This window comes from Seriola aureovittata, chromosome 7 (assembly GCF_021018895.1).
Source record: "Seriola aureovittata isolate HTS-2021-v1 ecotype China chromosome 7, ASM2101889v1, whole genome shotgun sequence".
In the NCBI taxonomy this organism is placed as follows: Eukaryota; Metazoa; Chordata; class Actinopteri; order Carangiformes; family Carangidae; genus Seriola; species Seriola aureovittata.
In genome coordinates, this window is record NC_079370.1 from 16498034 (window position 1) to 16518223 (window position 20190).

The window sequence follows — 20190 nt, forward strand, 5'->3', positions numbered from 1 at the left end:
TCCCCCAGCAGCTCACTCTGTGTAGAACTGTTTATACTGAAGAAATCGCAGAAACAGGGGAAAAAAAATATGGAAATGGTACAGAAGTAATTAATGTGAATTATAATGGAAGAACACCTTTTGAGGGACATGGAAAATGTTTTATAAAGTTATAAGTGAGGTGGTAATACAGATTTTTAGGGTAATGTTTTGCTGGTGTGTGTGTGTGTGTGTGTGTGTGTGTGTGTGTGTGTGTGTGTGTGTGTGTGTGTGTGTGTGTGTGTCTGTCTGTAGTCGCGCCTGTGCGTCAACACTTGCACATTAAGGCCTGCGTTTTGTGTTTATGTGCGCACAGATTGAGTTGAATGAGTTGTCTGCTTAACAGTAGATAAGGCACTAATTACCAGTCTTTATCATTTGCAGACACACATTGCACACATTCAGGAAGTACATTTTTCATCACAGCCTACAGCTTTCTCCCCTCTACCCCTCGTCTGTCTCCATCATACCACCCTTCTCCTTCTATTGGCTCTGCCTGTTTTCCTCTGGTAGCTCTTCCAGTTTTACTTACCCATGTGTTATTTTCTCTTCATTCCCTCTCAGCCTCCCCTGCGTACCTGTGCCCCTTGATGTCCTGCTGTATTTTCTCCATGCATGCAAATAAGCACAGCTACTCACCTGACAACACAGCTGAATGTTTTGTACCCTGACTCTGTTAGGACTCATTATCCCTACCTCCCTTTTGTCAACACTTTGAAACTGTGACTGTGTGCCACTCATTTTATACTGGAGAACAAGCGACACTTTTTAAAAAAAAAATGTATTTATTTTTTTATGGATATGCACCATGTAGCTCTGTTTTTGTTCCAAATGACTTGCACGATTTCATCCCGATCCAATTTCCTTTACGAAAGAAGGGTGCAGGGGTCTCTAGAGTTTATTACTATCACACAGCTAAAGAAACAGATATGGGATCAAGGCAGCTTTTTTCTCAATAACACGCATCTCAGCAATTAAGGAAGCATAGCTGTTCCTTCTTGGCGGCAGCAAAAGTCTGTGGAACGTGAGCTTTAATCCCTGTTTGTGAGCTGAACTGTCTCCTGCTATATTCTGTTAAAACATGCAGATTGATTTCCATGGTGGAAGTGGTCAGCACTGCCGATTTGTCATAACACTTGGACCACACTTGTGAAATGGGCATTGAGTGTACAGCATGTGTCAAAAAGATGAAAATTCCTCTCTGTCCAAATTGTGACGTATGTTTCAGTACTGGCGATGTTGTCTTTTACTGTTATTCAGTTGTTTCTTCTTTGAAATTCAATGGCCTTATGAATCCATCTCAGCGTGCTTGGAAGTGGTATTCTCTCCACCAATCTGCCGCGCCGGCCGTAAAGCTACAGTACAAGCAGGGACAGATTGACAGTTGAGTTTACCCAGAGACGCGCTGCTGATTTAATGCTCCATGTGTGAAGTGCAACTCCTGCCTTGTTTTTCCTGAGATGTGGATGGGTATTTTTAGCTGTAGCAAGAAATACATGCCAGTAAACAGTAGCTGGCCCCCTGAATGAATACAACATAATGCCACTGTTGAGACTGTTTTACAGTTGTGTAGCAGTTTGTTATTATTTGCTGTTGCTGGTTCTGTTACACAACAGGGAGCATTCACAGCATATGTGGTGCATATCCTGTAATTAAACACAGTCAGCACACATTGGATATTTACTATTCAGAATGGATTGTACATTTCTTCATGAGTATTGAGAGCAGATTGAGTTTTTCATAGAGGACAATTCATTCGAATATAAAACGTCTGTGGTCCACTGTGTCCACAAATAACCTTTTGGTAAACATCAAGATTGAGTATAAACAATGTTTTTATAGACTAGAACTAAATGTGTTGCTTGATTTTTATATATAGTGTCTATTTTAGGTTGTTGGCCATAGCCAGGCTTCCCTTCCCCCTCTTTAGCTGCTGCTGTTGTTGGCAGGGCTACCAGATCACAGCAGAATAGCTGGTATTCTCTGTGTGCCCAGGGTGTAGTGGAGGGAACAGCCCAGGAACTCAGTGCTGCTGGGGTTTTGGTGGGGCTTCCCCAACCCGCCTCCATAAAGAGAGCCTTGTTTCCCAGCTTCTCTCTCTCTCGCTCTGTCTCTCTCTCTGTGTGTGTGTGTGTGTGTGTGTGTCCTGGGTGCATGTGTATGCATATATTTGTGCTGCACACAGACCCACATCCTCATTCAACCTTTTCAGTTAAAGCTGCACTAATCAATTTTTTTTTACAATAGGGCAAATGACTGTGTTATGTGTAAGCGGCAGCGTTGCATTTCCCCTCAGCTCCTCAGAGTGTTTAACGTCTCGTGGTGCATTGTTTTGGTTTTTCACGTCACAAATTCCACTGTCATCAACCTCATTTCCTCCAGCTACATACAGTTGTTTTCAGGGAAAAACCTCTGCAAAACCACCGTATGTTACCCACTAAACAGCAGACAGTAACCGTTCACATCTAGCTGTGGAGCATTCAGCAGCTAAAGAAGCTGATATTTTTGGTTGTGCAGACCGAGAAGCTTAGCTTTTCTGCATTCAGCTGCGAAATTCTACCATGCAGTAAAATCAGTGGTCTATATGGAAGTAACCCTAATTTGTGATTTTGCGGCACCCAAACCTCTTATCTTTCTGTGTCTTTCTGCTCTCTCTTAGGTACAAGTCCAATGAAGAGTATGTTTATGTGCGAGGCCGCGGCAGGGGAAAGTACATATGTGGAGAATGTGGCATCCGCTGTAAGAAGCCCAGCATGCTAAAAAAGCACATTCGAACACACACTGATGTCCGTCCGTACATTTGCAAACACTGCAACTTTGCCTTCAAAACCAAAGGTAAGGGAATGATTTACAAGTTACTTAAAACTTTGTTGTCATCTATGTTATACCCAGTGATCACATTTTACCCCTGTTGGTAAATTATCTTCATTTTCCTTGCCCTGTGTAAGTCAAGAGCAATTGTAATGTGCTTTTCTTGTTCCTTCCCAGGAAACCTTACTAAACACATGAAGTCAAAGGCTCATGGGAAAAAATGCCAGGCAATGGGAGTATCTGAGTCATCACTGGACGAGCCAGAGAGCGAGGAAACAGGTACTTACGAAGGGGATGGGGAGGAAATCTTACATATTTCCCTACCACTGCAGAGAAATATTGGTACACAGCAGGATGAACTTCTGCCTATGAAAAATTGTAGTTGCTCAGCACTGACAGCTTATGCAACACCATGTTCTATTCTTCTCCCTTTGGCCTTGCATAAGAAAGAGTATACAATTTTTTAAGTTAAATAAATGAAGAATACAGAGCACATAGCTGCAGCAGTTTGGCAAGTTTACCTTGTCCTCAAGATGATGTTGCTGGCATATGACAATACTCATTCCAACACTTGCCCCCGCCCCCGTCAAAGCCAGCCACCTCACGATCTCCTCCCTAACCTTCCTCTTCTACCCCTCCCCTTGCCGTCTCTTTCTTGCTGACAGACTACACTCATCTCAGCCAAGGACGCGCCATTTAAACCGTCTTTCCATTCACAAGGCTGTGGAGATAGTTTGTGAATAGAGGCATGGTGCTATTCAATTAAATTCCGGTCTTTTCATCCTCAATCTATTTATAACATTGGTTTGATGGGTGGTGGGTGAGGTTTGTCAGAAAGATAAAGTATGCTGTCCTAATCCTTTCTGCTTGTTCCTGAAAATTGTTCCGTCAATGTGTTTTCGACTCTCTTAACGTGAGAATTTTTTTCACTTTGTACATTCAGCACAGGAGTTTCATTATATGGATGTAGACAGATAAAACCTAAAGGATGTGTGTGTTTGTCTGTGTCTGCACAAACAGCAGGCAGTGATGAACGTGTGTGTGGCTCAGAGGACCGGGAGGAACATCAATTTTCCGACGTGGAGGAGTCTGAGGACGATGATGACAATGATGACGATGATGATGAGGAAGAGGAGTCCGCATCCCATGACGACCCGCCATCCTCCTGTTCGTCAGACACCCACATATCAACAGGAGGACATTCCAGCTGCAGTCGGCATTCTCAGCAGGGCACCCCTGACCCCGAGCCCCCTCCAGGCCCCAGTCCCAGCCCATGTCAGGAGCGTTCCCCGAGGGGAATTTGGCCAAGCAGACGAGCCGCCTCTCCAGGCAGCAGGAGAGCACTGTTCTCCCGGCGGGGCTGGAAGGCATCACCAAGAGCCTTCTCCCCCAGTAGTGAGAGCTGCTCTCCCAGCCGCAGCCTCTCCCCTCGTCTGGAGCTGTCCTCGCCCATCCACAGCCTTTCCCCCAGGACTGAGCTGTCCTCACCCAGTCGACATGTCTCACCCTCCCCTGAAAGAGGACCATCTCCTATCAGACCCCTTTCTCCCCTTCATCCCATTTCGCCCAGCTGCTACCGGTCATCACAAGCCCGGACCCCCCCCTTGCCACTCGGGTTACAGCATAGAACCGCTGGATACCTGCCTTGGGAGAGTCCCAGTACAAAGGGTAGTCATGTCAAACCGGTGAGTCTGTTTTATTATAGGTCTGCATAGATCTGTGAATCAGACAGGAACCACTGCACTTTCCTCCTAGGAGGATCTCAGTGTAAAGTACCTTGTGTACTGTCAGAGCAAGTCCATAAAATGTAATGATGAAGTCTTTGCTCCCCCTACAGGAGAAAAGTGGTACAGCAGGTGAAGGGCCAACATTAACAGAAGCCAGCTTGTTTCCACCTGCTTTTCGTCTTTCTACCTTTGAGGGTTATCCTGGCCACCAAGCAGCAGACAACATCTTCAGCCATCTTCCCATGCACTCCCAACAAGCCAAGGTCCCCTATCTGATGATCCCCATCGGAGGAATCCAAATGGTACAGGCCAGACCCAGGTCCCACCCTACCACCCCATCATCCCCAACATCTCCCCCCATGGAGGGGCCATCACTGGCCAGGTTTGAATCATACTGGGGCGGGACCCCCAGAACTCAAGGGCTTAGGACTCCTGGAGACCACTGGTCAGAGCACCAGGCAGCAGGAACCAGCCAGTCAGGGCGGTGCGGTCTCAGCACAGCACTAACACGTTCCAAACCGGAGTTGGAGACCACAGACTCAAAGCAATATGGCAGCTCACATAGCTCCGCACACACCCACAGGTCTGCTACTGAGACCACCGAGCGCTGCGTCAGAGACAGTCGTTGGAGAGCAGCCCTCAGTCGAGCAGCCCCCGTAGCCTCGCATGTCATTGGACAGCAGCCAGAGGGGGAGGAGCCACCATCTGGTAATGATCTGGTGGAGGAAGGAGCTAAAGGAGACTCAGCCAGAACAGACCAGAGTACTTAACAGTGTCTACACCTTGATGCATCATGCATCCCATTTTGCTTTATTGGTTGCTACACTAGTCTTGTTTTTTATTGCTTTGTTTTTATACAGTTTTCAATACTATTGTTAACTTAAATGTTTGTTCCTTGGCAACATTCAGGTTTGTTATAAAAATGCACTTTTTTCTTTGTGAAAATAATGTTTCTGTAAATCTATATAAATAAATTCTACATATACGTATATATGTATATGTGTCTACATATATATGTATATATATATATATGTGTGTGTGTGTATATATATATATATACAGTATATATACATATATATTCATATACACACATATATATGTCTATATATGTGTATACATATATATATATATATATATATATATATATATATATATATATATGTTCACACATATATTTATACACACACACACCAATATATAATATCCCATTTACTTGAATGGGAAAGCGATATATCCCTCCTGTATCTCTATTGATACCGGTAATCTTAATGTCTGTTTAAATATATGTAAAAGGAATATGAATAAAGTTGTAAATGACCAAAATCTTTATTGAAACACAATTCCATTTTTGTTTGTCCAGATTTTGTCCAGTATTACTCAAACTATAGTTACTTGTGCCTTTTCTGTCCAGGTTAGCTTTTTGAGATGTACAGTACAGACAGACAAAGAGAAGGCTGTGAAATTTTATACTTGCTTTTTTGTGTTGTTCAGGAGGGTTAATATTTGATGCTTTGATTGTTTCTGTTCTAAAGGCCATTGCTTTAATGCCAGGGTAACAGAGAGTCACATCGTGGAAATATTGAAGGAGCAGCAGAAACGTGTCAGAGGAAATGCACTGATGATCTATTTTTTATTATGAAAGATTTTAGATTAGAATATATCTCTGTACAGGGAAGAGCGCTCCTTATTTATTGTTATTTGATGACAATGATCATTGTTTCAAGGTTTTTTTTTACTTTTTGTTATTGGAAAATTACTTTTTTTGTTACATTTGTGTCTTTTTCATGATGTCTTGTGACTTGAATTGGTGACAAAGATGAGGGATTGAGTTTGGCTGGTACCGGAGGATCAAGTGCCCTGCAGATTTCACACACAGCAAAATTTCTAGTCACTGAAGAAATAAAAAAATGCACCTGACTCCCTTCAGGTTGTGCCTTTCTTTCATTAAACCATAGCACCAGTTTGAATGACAAGCCTATTTAAATACAGTGTGGGAGGTTTAGGACAAATTGTTCCATACATATTTAACCTCTTAGAGCAAACCTGTTTTAAACCTAATTTGCATCAATTTGCATATGTAAATATAATAACAGATTATAACAGAAGGAAACTGTAAGGCTAAATTGCATTTATGAGACCTCATTTAACTTATTACATATTATAGTTTGTGAAAATGTGCTGGTTTTGCATGTGACAACCCAACCTAAACTGCATCAGCTCATGCATGGTATTTTTTTGTATTTTTTAGTCCTCACCTGTAAAAAAAATCATATTAAATGACTACCAGTTAGGGTTGTCATGATACTAGAATTTCGAACTCAATACCGATACCCAGGAAAATATACTATACCCGATACTATTTATGATACCACGGGGAGAAAAAATGACAAAAAATTAAAATGCATACATTTAAAAAAAAAAAATATATATATTAGAACAAGACAAACAACATCAATGACAACACTACTTTTAGGTTGTCTGAGGTAGTGCAAAAAACCCCCCAAAAAAACAGTAACCTTACTGTAAGGTGTATATATATATGACATGCAAATGTGTTCAGCTACAGCCCTTTTTTTTATTTTATTAATGTTAGTTGTTTTATTATTAGCCATAGCTGCTAGCTTAATCACAATTTAGCAGACGTCTAATGTGGCTCTCAGCTAATTGCTAATAGTTAAATGGCTAACGTTAACGTGTGCTGCTGGCCAGGTAAAATAATAATGCAAAATAATTCCAAACAGCACTTTCATTTTCTACTAAAACAGGTTGCGAAGGTCATTCAGCAGCAGCAATTGCCATGTTAATTTAGTTTTATGTTGGCGACGCCAGCTTGTTGTGTTGTGTTGTGAACGTCAAGTAGCGTTCATTTGTTCAACTGCTAGTGAGGGGAGGGGCTGTGTGTCTGCAGTGGTGTGGTATAAAGTTGTGTGTCAACTGGAGCAGGCGAAGACGGCACTGTTGGTATTGATACTGTTGCAAATGAGTATTTAATCCGATACTCATTTTTAGTATCGATTAGTATGAGTATCGATTTTTGACACCCCTGCTACCCTGCTATACTTTATACAAGAACAATGAAAAAGCTCCATAATACTTCTACATCTTGTCAAAAACTGCTCTGTGAAGCTTCAAGGCCTCTAGGCCTGATAGTTTAGTTTAGTAGGCCTTTATAGTTCATTTTTTCACTGGCGCCCATAAACCTCTCTAAAAGGAAAACTGTGAGAAATAACAAAAAAACCAGTGAAGCATTTCGATGCCTAAGAAACCTTTTGGAACCATTCAAAACAGAGCTGATGTCTGTATGTGTCATGAAGCTCAGACTGCCAGCTCTCAGGTCTCAAAGCCTATTGGCCTTGCTTCTGAAGTGTCCAACCCCCTTAGTTTGCTCTGATTGGTCAGGGGAGACGTCAATCTACAAGCTAGAGTCATTCAAAAGAGCTGTGACAAACAGAAACAGGCTTTTTCCGAGGGAGAACATGTCATTACGTCTTACACTTGGTTACACTCGCCTTCTTCCCCCAACCTCCCTGAAGTGAAATCTGACTGGATCTTTACAGGGAGGCCTCCATTTTCTAGCCAGGAAGCTGAAAAACAATAGCACAGCCGCAGAAGCACTAGACGGAGAAAGAGAGAAGTGAGGGAAGAGCAATGGACACAAATCACTCACGGACTAAAGGAATACAAATAATGGAGGAATGGAGTGAGAATCAGGAGTTCTACACAGTCATATTTATGTGCTTATGGTTAGTGCAAGATGAGCAGAATGTTTGATTTCTAGAGACTCTAACCGATCGAACGAGGTACAGTCTGTCTACATTGACAAACATTTAAGGGTTTTCTCCATCAGAGAAGGTTCAGAACCTTCTACAGTGCCCGTGTTCGGGCTTGCGGGCCATATGGGGTTTACTTCTTGGTTTTATCTAACCACACTCAATTGGTGAAGTTGGAATGTGGACAAAGACTGTGTTTACCTCACTTTGGAGGAACTACAGTTGTTGATAGGAGTGTGGCTGAGGTCAGAGGTAGACAGAGTACACAACTTCATTACTTGAGTCAAAGCATAGATACTCCTGGTCAAATATTACTCCAATACAAGTGAAAGTTGTTCAGTCAGATTTTTACTTGAGTTAAAGTACTGGAGTACCTGCTTGTAAAAATACTTAAGTATTGAAAAGTAGATTTTTAATGTCAACTCATTGTTGTATTGTTCTACATTTACAGAACCCAATGACTCTGAAACAACCTATTGAATGAACTGACTAACCTGTACAACCTGTAAAATAAAAAGTTTGTAGGATATGCTTCAAAGCCGATAGAAATTGCCATAAAAGCACAAGTGAATCAACAAAAGGAGCTATTGTTGTTTTTGTATTTCTTTTTTTTAAGGCAGTGATAAACATTTAAAACGAAAGAAATCCATCTTTATTCCTAAAACTTCAAACATGGACTGTGAGGAACACAGTGTATGGTCTATCACATTTTCAAAATGAAAGAAAATTAATTCCGATTACTTCATAGAAATAAAGTGGAGTCAGAAGTTACAATATTTGTCTTTTAAGTGTAGTGGAGTTATAGTTTTCTAAAAAATGATAAATAAATAAAAACTACTCGGGTAATGAACAGATACTCAAAAATATACTATACAATCTCAATTATTATTGCTCTTGTTACTGGTTCCAGCTTGGGCTGAGGTTAGAGACAGTAACAGAAAATATTTTATAAGCAGTCCCACTCAGTGTATGTTTCTGTTTGTGGTACTTGTTGTGTGAAGAAGGACTTTTTTACGATATTGTATAACAATTTGTGGTTCTTTGTGGTACCTTATGGTCTGAGCTTGTACTTTGGCAGCAGTTTGTGATATGTTTGGTTGTACAGTGGAGCCCCATGTGCTAATAGAAGGTGATTGGTAGCTGCAGCCCTTTCATACGTGTGTTCTTTTCAAAAACGAGTAGTTGTTGTGAATGTTGAATATCATCTGTAATACTTCTAAAGTGCCATTTACAAAAAGAACTGGGTCAGAGATGCATCTACAGGTGGATGACTAAAACAACTTCACCCCAACTTTGTCTTTTGATAATGGTGGTGGAGAGCAATAATGAGTATGTAGGTACAAAATCTCCCATGGGTGTTGAGTTGAATTGAGATCTGGTGAGTATTACAAGCATAACATATGATTCAAATCTCATCAAATTATCCTCTGACCCATCACCCCCTGTATGGTATCATCTGCATTCCTCATTCATTTATTTTTTCCCCTTTAATTTGTCACCTGTCTGTAAGTATATATCTAAACCCTGACTAATCAAAATCACTCTGTACTAAAGGATGTTCATATGGGAGCATCCAGCTGTATGCCTTTAGTACTGCCACTAGATGTCCTCAGTAAGTCACCAAACCACAGTTGGTATTTATCAAAAGTTTTCTCATAGAGTTGAGATGTTAGAAATATGAGATGCTCCTAAAAAGGACTATAGATGTTTAGTTTTGATCTGAGTCAACAGTTCACCTTATCATCTCTGAATCAACATGAACTAAAATGCTGTGCCTATAAATTCCAGACTATATGGGTTAACTCTGGATGTAGTCTGCAACTTAGCTTCCTGAAAACACCCATTTCTATTATATAGACAGACATTTAAGACTCATTCTGATTCCAGAAGATTTACAACTTCCATCTTTGTCATACCTCGCATGTTGATCACTCTGAAGTGTCATTTTCTTGGCAATTTAAAGGCTCAAATAATGCTGGCACAGGCAACTCTTGGTGTGTCACGGAATATAAAACTCTATCAACACATAAAACAATATTCACATAAAGTATATCACTCTCATACCAGCCGTGTGTCTGATTCACTCTCACTGGTCCTTTGCTGAACAGTGTTTACAAGCACAGCAAGACAGGGATTATATAAAGCTTACTCAGGCACAGCGGGCAAGTGTGTTGACAAGAAGCAAAAGGTTGATAGCTGCTGTGACTCGACCTTCCATAGAAAATGTTAAAAAAGGAGGCAGTGAGGCACTTGTATTTTAAGACACCTTCTGTATATCAAAAATACTTTGAAGTGAATGATTCTTCTTCCTCCAAAGCCCAGAACATGCCAACAACAACAGAGCCAGAATGGTTAGTAGGATATTATATTTTTTTAAGGAGTCAACTGAGGAGGCAACGCTGCTGATTAAAGATAAACACCTGTTTCTTGGACAGAAGTCAGCAAAGACACCAGGATGTGGCTGAATAAAAAGAGACTATCCGGCTATCCCTCTCTTGCTTTCCGTGAATCTTTTCAGAGATGGGGCCGACAAATGTGATGCGATGCCTGAGGAGAGGGGCACATCTGTGCCCCTGAGGGAACTGAACTTCTAACCTCTGGTGCAAGAATGTTTTGAAAAATCTACGCTATAATGATGGCAGTGTGTGTGTGGCATCTCATCACTGTCTCAAACATTCCACACATCTTTATGTGAGAGGAAAATGTTTCCCCCCCGCCAACCTCCACACCCCCCTCCACATGCACGCACACACACACTCACACACACACACACACACACACCGGAAGTCTGGCAGATGATGTGTTAGACAATGGAAAATCCTGAGAGACTGAACTCCTCTTCTTTGAGCCTGGGAGGAAAAGATCCAGAGACAGACTGAAGTGACGCGTGCGTTTAACATCCAAAAATTTAAGTTTAAGCACTCAAGTGATAATACACAATAGTATTGTATCACAAAAACATTTTAATGACTGCACTGTGTTCTGTCTCTGGCACATGTGCTTTAGTTAGCAGCTGTTTTCTATTTTCTATATTTTCAGCCCCTTTAAGTCAACACTGTCCATTGAAGAGTGTATGACAAATGAAGAGGTAGAAAAATGTATTTTTATCTTCCCTTACAGTACCTTAATAACTACTGAGCAAACAAAACTGACTGTGTTGATGACACATCCATCTTTCAAACTGTACTTCCCAGAAACACAACCTGCTTCACACGCTCGCATGTTTCATTTGGACAAAAATCACTGCGGCTTATAGAGGCAAAAAATGACACGATGTACTCCACATTTTCATATTCAGCAGGGGATTTTCACAATCAGATAACACCGACTATCAGCTAATGGGGAATTGGGATGACAGCGAAGATGATATGTAATCGGAAGGTACTGTATTTACATATTTAAGGACTGCCATTTGGCTATCTGCGTGACTCTGGCAAGGCTGACCTGCAAACTGGGCACCATGTGGGTGGGATATGACTATAGAGGCCTGACTGCCAGTGGACAGGGAAAAGCAGTCTGCTTATCTGTGTGTGGGCCTTCACCGGCTATCCTGGAGGCATCAATTCAGTTTCGTACATGACAACTGGCAGTCAAACAGTTGCAATAGTATCATCTTTTTAGTTGATATGGAAAATGTGTTAGCAAACAGCTGCTTATTTACACATTCAGCAGTTAAGGAGGAACATTAGCTTCATTTGAAGGTATAATTCTCACCACTTGGCAAAACTCTGCTCTGGATTTGGTCTCTGCCAACTCCTGAAGGAAATATCTGGCTCTTAAACAGTCAGCTGTCCACTATGTTCACCAGCTAGTCTCTAACTGTGTCTGTCTGCTGTTTGAGGCTGAGCAGGTAGTGGACAGTGGGTTTTTAGAGCTATGAGAGCCGTGAGAGTGAACCTAAACAGTAAAAGTGCAAAACCAAAATGATGTGCTGAAACTCGTTCTAAAGCTCAGTAAAGCTGAAGAGAGCTGAAGATTCAGTTGTTATTTCTCTGTAGATTCATCACTTTCATCACCACAGGTAACATCTTTCACACTGACATTTCTTCACATATTATCATTTGATACATTTTTATAAAATATCAATTATATCCCCTTTAAATGAAAAAGTCCAAAATTCGTAATGGGCGCATGAATTATTGCATGTGCATCTCACTCACAACCAAATCATGTAAAAAAATAATGATTGTTTTTCAAATGTCACAAAGTAAAGTAACATTTTTATCAGTGCACAGTATTCATGGAAGTTAGAGTTAGGGTTATTCAGCTATTATTGCTCAAAAGAATAGCTTTTTCATTCATTAACCTCCTAAGACCCGAACTCTTGCATGGCGTGCATTTTTAATTTCTCTTTGCTATTTAGGCTGATTGGGACCTGAGAAAAATGATGTCCACATATGAGGACATTAGTTTTAAATTTCGATTACTGAGTGGCAGTATAATATCCTCATATGTGGTCACCAGGCCCTTGTTGAGAAAAAGTTAGTATTGTGGTCTAGAGAACCCAAAATGTGAGGTCCACATATGTGGACGCCAGGTCCTCGGAGGTTAAACTACAGTCGCACTATACCTCCGCCACAGCCGAACAATCCTACACACGTCTTTTGTTCTCAAGTATAGGTTTTATTTATTCATTGTTTTTAATCCTTATGCAACACAACTGTATGGTTTTATCAACTGTTGTGTGTGGAATGATGAAATCAGTATTATACAATTGATATTGCTCTTAATTGTCTCATTGCTATGTCGCAACTGCGATTATCATTGTATAATGTTATTAGTTGCATGTTAAATGAAACATTGTTGAAACCATTCCTCAACATTTTCATCCACCAGATCTGGGTCATTATCTGGATCTGCGCCAAATTGTACAAACTCATAGGCGTCAACACCATGAATATGTCTGATGTTTTACATCAAGATCCATTAATTATTTATTGATGATCCACACCAAAATTTAATGGGTTCTTACCAGGCCCATGCTGCATCCCTCCACCAAGTTTGGTGCAAATCAGTAACGTACATTTTGCATAATCCTGCTGTAAAACAAACAAACAAACAAAAAACCAACAAACAGACACAGGTGAAAACACAACCTCCTGGTTGAGGTAAAAATGTTGATAATATGTCACAATGCATTCACAGTCATCTCTGACACAGTGTCATAGTGACAGTCCTTGTATCAGGAGCTTAAGAAGTTAATTTACTATTAAAAATGAAAAGCCTCTAGCCGTGTGATTTGCAGATCTGGGTCTGGATATCAGTGATTAAGCTTTATTTAGTTTTATATATTCATTTGTGTTTCAATGGAGAAACTGGCCTTAGGAAAACCCTATTCAAAATATCTCCATTGCATACAAGCATATCACTGCATCTCCCCTCTTATCTTGTCCCACGTGTGTTCCCACTGATCACTGTTGGGATCCATTGTCTTAGTTCTCCTCCATCACTTTTTATATTCATATCGGGCTTCATCAGCCTCCATGACTCTACTGTAGGATATTAGGTAATCCCTCAGACCTGAATTGCTAGAGGAAAGAGACAATTCCTTATTCAAAGGCAAACTGCAGACATAAATGTCACTGCTGGTGACAGTGGTGTCACGGAGAGGCTACGGATATTCCTGGAATGTGTCACAGGTTAAAACACCCTGGGGTTGTACAGTGTGGCTCTGTGGCAAGCAGCAGTGGGCGGGGCTTTTACCATGACATCATGGGAGAGAGGGAGGCGAGGAGAAGCATAAAGAGTGACAGAGCTCAGACACCTGCAGACAAACAGCAGGAGCAGCCGCAGCAGCAGCAGCACATTAAAAACACAGCTGTAATTGTACAGATAACAGTCTCTCTACAGAGTTCCATCCATCTGCGATCAGCCATGTCGACTCACACCGGCATTCTTCTTTTCATCACTCTTTGGGCTTCCATGCAGGATGGTGAGTCTATTCTTAAGATATGATCTTACAAAACAACATCTTTTTTAAAAACATTGTTTTAGAAAGATGTGCATGACTTAAGGTGTAAGTTCGTTATCCTCACACCAACCTCAGAACTTTCTTAGTTATGCAAAAAGAAAATTTCTAGAAACCCTTTAGGTGTTTGTGAGACAAATTGTAGACTGTTGCTCACATACTGTGTGTGCAATGGCATTAATCTCAGTCACTCGGTACAAAGCAATGTGGCCATCACTGTATGTTGGCATGCATGCATGTTTTAGCAAGCCCAGCAGCAAATAGGCTCCATTTATCACACAAGTGGCCTCTTTTATATTAATGTGATTTTTACTGCTGCTAAATGTTGACACACAGTTTGTAATTGATTGCTGTAATAACTCAAGTACAAGTAGTAGGAGCATGGTACAGTGTTTTCTTTTTTCTTATTTCATGCATGCTTTTTATCTAAGCTAATAGAGGAGAAATAGAGTGTTTGTTTGTTAGCCTTTTTTGACTGTCCATGACTTCAGCATGATGAAGCCAAGGAATTCATACTAGGTCATCATTCATGCTGTAAACACGTATGTTTGCACACTGTAAAAGATGAAGAGTGATGAGTTTTAGTAGAAAAGAGAAACTTGTGAAGAATAGCTGATGTGTTTTTTCATGTTTTCATAACAATCCTTTAAAAATAAAAAAGTGAAAGCGTATGGGCAGACCACTGGCCTGTTGGTTTGGCTTGGCTGGAGCTGATGTTCACTGAGTGAGTGGCTCCTTGTGTTGGACTAGGTTTGGGTCTTCCGGTGGTGGAAGAGCAGAAAGTGGATTCTGGCAATGATGTCCCAACACAAAGAATAAGAACCAAGCGCTGTGCCTGTAGCAGCCTGCTGGACTCTGAGTGTCACTACTTCTGCCACCTGGATATCATCTGGATCAATACGCCCAGGTGAGCATGAGAAAACAACAACACATGGAAAATCTGGGTCAGAATTATGTAAATCACAGGAAGACAGTCAGTACATTATAGCTCTGATCCCTGTATCTGCAGACTAAATGTGCTATCGTTATATACTATCGCTTAAATTGGATAAGAGAAAAGTCTGCATTGTGTTTATATCATGGATGTGGCACTGAGTCTCTCTGTCTCTCTGCAGTAAGACAACAATTTATGGTCTAGGCAGCATTCTGTCGCGACGCAGAAGGTCCACTGGTCGCTGCACCTGTGCCAAAGCTGACGATCAATCCTGTACCAACTTCTGCCAGCACAGGTGAGAGAACCAAAGCCCCACTGTCAAGAATCAAGTTAAAGGCCCATGGTGAGCTAAGAGATTATGTTTTCGCTTTGAGGAGGACAAGGAGTGGTTCAGTCTGAGAGAACATCTAATTTCACTGCAGTGCTATTATTAGCCTAAATGTTTTTGTTGCTGTTTTCTATAAGTCTATAAGTCTGAGGGCGTGATCATCAGAACAATACAGCCAAGGCCTGAGGGAGTAAAACAATCTAATCCCGGCGCGCAAAGTTCACAAAGCTTGTATCTGATTGGCTGTGAGGATCAAGGAGTGAAGTTTATTGGAGTCTGGAGGAACCGAAAGGCCACCTTGAGTACTCACGTTTCCATGAAATGACAAACCAATAATACCAACACCTAGAAACAGCAGAGGCAGCGTCAGGAGGATTAATGTAGGGTTAAGGCCTCATGTTTAAACAACAACACTTATAACCTTGATAGAAGTAATAAGTGCTGATTGGATGCATTTTCTTAACATAAATCATTTAATGTACCTGTAAAGATAAGATGTTTTTTGGGTTACTGAGTGTAAAGAAGTAATTGTGTTGAATGCTTTCATGCAAGTGGGGTGATCTTTAACTAAAGCAACATCAGTAAAACATTTAAAGGGACTGCAATGTCAGGCTGACTATGTATTTCAAAGACACTTGTCATTTTTGATAACTGTACTGTTTGTTTGTGTGTGTGTGCAGCCCTGACATCAAATCTGAGAAGAGACATCAACTCAACATCCTCAGCATCCTCAGGTGAGCTTTGAATTACAAGCAAAACAACTCTCTCAGTTTCACTTACATTTTGATCATATTCCGAATGATGTGACTGACTCTTTGCCCCACAGAGCTTTGGCCAGGAGGCCCAAGACAGTTCAGGATGCAGATGGTCCACACAGAGACACATTTTCTGAGTCTCTGACGGAGATCACTCGCTAAACAATGCAAGTGTTGAAGCAGCGAGAGTGAGAGAGAGAGCGAGAGAGAGAGCAGCGAGCACCTGAACAAATGACACTCCTTTGACAGAGAGGAGGGAGAGAAAGGTCTGCTGAAAGACGTGTCCGATGCAGGAAGGCCGAAGCGCCACAAAGATGTCTGTTTGTACCTGGGTGGAAAACACAACAGGCGCATCATGGAGACCAGATGGTGGCTCAACACTGAGAGGAGCGGTTACTGTATCAGGACATGAGAAAGCTGCGCCTGTGGTCATGTTTGCCTCAAGACTGTCAGGTCGGTAAGAGGTGTACAGACAGGCCAGGCCAGCACTGACACGGAGGGATGTAACAGAAAGAGAGGGACTTGCATACTATTCGTAAATGTACAGGGATTTCTCATATACTGTACATGACATTATTTTACTCATTCTTTAAAAATGCATTTGTTTCTTTGTTTTATGGATCTGCAGATTTACTATTTTACAATTAGAAAAATTAGAAAATCACTTTTGTCATGAGACTTTGTGAATACTTAGTGAAGGAGTTTTGTAGACTTGTGGATTGTGTTCAATTATGTTAGACATCTGATTATGACTGGCAAATATGAATTACAACACCTCTGTATCAAGAATTTTACATGTGCAAAAATGCATCAATTAAATCTGAATGAAATGACAATATTTACCTGTTTGATTCTTTAGCCATCTGTCTGTGAATTAAACATTTTTGGTTGTAAAGATAAATGAATATGAAAACTAAAATGCCTTTGTCTCAACGCGTAACGTATAGCCGTCTCAGTTTGCTTTATTAAAGTGCTTTAGAAGTACTTTAAAGTGATTACTGTAAAGAAACCGTACATGAAGAATAATTTGAGGGAAAATAAATTCTCTTAGGCGGCATGTGTGATTCAGTTGTGTGACAAGCAAACACATTTCTGAGTTCAAAAGGAGGCCTGAGATGGATGAATGGTCCAGGAATTCATGGCTCACAATAATAATAAGTTTACCTGGTATTCAAAGGCAGCACGGCCTGTGTTATCATAAGGATCTGTGGAAAGAATGCAGCGTTTTGTAACTTTGCTCAGGGGGTGAGAGAGAGGTACAAAATGCTCCATCACCCCGTGTTCCTTTCTGATTGCTTGTACTGTACATACCGTCCACACACTCACACCTGAATATGCAAGAAGGCAGACGAGGGCTGGAGCCGAAGGAAACAATCGCAACAGACGTTCTAATGAATAGTGGCAGCAAACTGACCTGCTTTTGCTGTCTGATCAAATAACTTTGATGAATGATAACAAGTGTTAATGTGGCTCCTATTTCAGCAGTAGGTTGTCCTGCTTCATTGCATTTCATTCCTGTCATACTTGTCCCTCAACATTTTTTCTGGAGATACCCCCTGCAGCCATCTTTTCCAAACACGCCTGAGCATAGTCAGATGCCCAGACTGTGCAGAAACTGACAGATACAGGTAAGTCAACAGTTACTGCATGTATAGGAGTTGCTCTGGTGAACTCAACTTTAAAAAGATATTGGCTTAGCTCTTGGGTCAGGATAAATTCTTACACTAGAGGAAGTGCAATAGAAAAAGCTTTGTACTGTTAGTTTTAAAAAAAAGAAAAGCGTGTGAGCAGACCCTTTGAAATTCAAGCTGTCAAGTAACTGAATTAATTTCATTCAATCATACAGAGATTCACAGATGAGAATAAGTTCTGACAGTCGAAACTGTCAAGTAAATATATGGGTATATGTGAGATGATGATGGAGAATCTGATGAAGTAAAGCACTTTGTTGGAAAGTGTAAAACTGTGTAAACGTATGATTTACATTTTTATATGATTTAATTATGTGTATGACAGAAATGTCAGCTTTGTCTCTTTCAAGAGAGACTCGGATGGTTTCTCTCCAACTACTTCAGAAAATTCTGGATCTGTTTAAATTTGTTTGCATCTAATTCAGACCTTCCTTTGTGTTGTCTGTTGTTCTTATGAGAAGAACATATGTTAGGCACAGACCAAAAAAACAGTATAATGAGTAAATATTTCTTTAGACTGTTAGATAACAGTAGAATGAACTGCATAACTGGCAATAGATGGACTTTTACATGGCTGCACCACAGAGCTTTGCTTTTTTCCTGTTGAAATTCACTATGTTTCCTGAAATCCATTTTGTTCTGCAGAGACGGCATCAGTGGTCATATGTAACCAAAGACATCTTCTCATAGATATTAGTTTTGGAGTATTTGTACTTAACTTGAGAATATCCATATCCACATGAATTAATCTGACAGCTACTGAATAGGAACTAATTATAGGGATGAATAAACTTTAACATACAAAACACATGATCAGTTATGAAGTCATGATGCATCGTTAGACAACAAAAGTTATCCAGCAAGCATGTAAGTGTAAATTTATTTATTTTATGAACAATTCATAATGATTTCAGTTAGTTAAGTCAATTTCTTCCATGTTTTTTTCTATTTTTATCTACTTGTTGTTTACGATCATTTTCAAATTCATGCAGTTATTCATGCTTTAATGCTTCACCTACTCCACATACTACTACCTTGTATCATGCTTAACCCTTAAACTTTTTTAAATTGAGACATTGTGGTGAAGAAATGGTCTTGAAGGTGTTATATTTACACTTTTTATGTTTCTGTCTAAATTAAACAAACGAGATACAAGGTGTAAACTGGTGGTAGTCGGATTTGTTTCCTTTGCACATGAGACTTCTCAAACTGCTGAACTATTCCTTTAAGGCTTCGTCATCTCCACTCAAGACTCGAGAAAAAAAGAGTTTGAGGCATGTTTGTCTCTGCCTGTCCCTTTCTTTCATTATCTTTAATCTTTTTAATAATGTACTTAACATTTTAAAAGGTTTGGGGGTTCTATAAAGTCCTGTTTGGGCATTATTGTTCTAATGCCATCATACAGTATTTCAGAACTTCAATACTCAAAATCACTTGTATTCTCATCCTTCTCTACAAACTTCTCTATATGCTACTCTTTACTCTTTACTACTGAACTCTCTGGGTTTTAATGTCGTCTGTATCCTACACAACAAAACAGGAAACATTTTCAACATTCATGCCAGTCCAAAGAAGGGAGACGAGAAACGGCAGGAAGCTGCAGGTCAGTCTCAGGTCATTCACCAGAATTTATATGCGGCCACTGGGGGTTGGTGATAATGTGATTCATTTTTCCTTCACTTCTACAACCCAGTTACCAAGTTGTACAGTAGCAATAAAAAACAGCATTAACTATTCTGTAAAATATCTAATAGATAAAGATGATATGAAAATCATACAAATTCTTATTAAAGATTAACTGATATGAGGTAATGACGAAATGTGACTCTTATTGTTTCAGCTGGGCTTCGAGAAACCACAGGCAGCTTCAGCGGCAGACCTCTGTCCATGGTGCTGGAACAGGACAGATCCCGGTGAACCATTTCACTGTTGCCACCATACACAAATGAAAATCACTGGGATCCAGCAAAACCTTGAGTGTTACTTCTTGTTGTCTGACTGATTGTTTTCAGAAAATCTACTGTAGTTGTTTTAATAAGCAAGGTAAATCACGTGTATCACGTGTATCTTTGGTTTCTAAATTGCAGGTATGAACTACAAACTACCCTTAATGATAAATGCTACAGAAAAAAGTGGGAAAAACGAATGAATGAATGATACATCAAGACAGAATGATCCCAATGAATAA

At 40.3% G+C, this 20190-nt stretch overlaps 2 protein-coding genes across 3 annotated transcripts in view; both read left to right on the forward strand.

The window, feature by feature from the left end:
* Positions 1-6473, forward strand: part of LOC130172216 (transcription factor HIVEP3) — a 39407-nt gene extending 32934 nt beyond the window's left edge. For both annotated transcript variants that reach the window (XM_056380760.1, XM_056380759.1), the window contains 4 exons: positions 2678-2853; positions 3007-3108; positions 3850-4514; positions 4667-6473. In XM_056380760.1, coding sequence (XP_056236735.1) covers positions 2678-2853; positions 3007-3108; positions 3850-4514; positions 4667-5326 — 1603 coding nt within the window. In that variant the 3' untranslated portion in view covers positions 5327-6473. The remainder of the gene's footprint in view (positions 1-2677; positions 2854-3006; positions 3109-3849; positions 4515-4666) is intronic.
* Positions 6474-14060: 7587 nt separating this feature from the next.
* Positions 14061-17136, forward strand: LOC130172552 (endothelin-2). Its single transcript, XM_056381345.1, has 5 exons — positions 14061-14258; positions 15045-15201; positions 15410-15523; positions 16237-16290; positions 16383-17136. The coding sequence occupies exons 1-5, from the start codon at positions 14201-14203 to the stop codon at positions 16471-16473; spliced, it is 474 nt and encodes a 157-aa protein (XP_056237320.1). The 5' UTR covers positions 14061-14200; the 3' UTR covers positions 16474-17136.
* The last annotated feature ends 3054 nt before the right edge of the window (positions 17137-20190 follow it).

Excerpts from the sequence above, each read along its gene's own strand:
- LOC130172552 (XM_056381345.1), top strand. The coding sequence starts at position 14,201 with ATGTCGACTCACACCGGCATTCTTCTTTTCATCACTCTTTGGGCTTCC. Across the intron at positions 14,259-15,044 it reads TTGGGCTTCCATGCAGGATG|GTTTGGGTCTTCCGGTGGTG; the intron begins GTGAGTCTATTC and ends GTGTTGGACTAG. Across the intron at positions 15,524-16,236 it reads ACCAACTTCTGCCAGCACAG|CCCTGACATCAAATCTGAGA; the intron begins GTGAGAGAACCA and ends GTGTGTGTGCAG.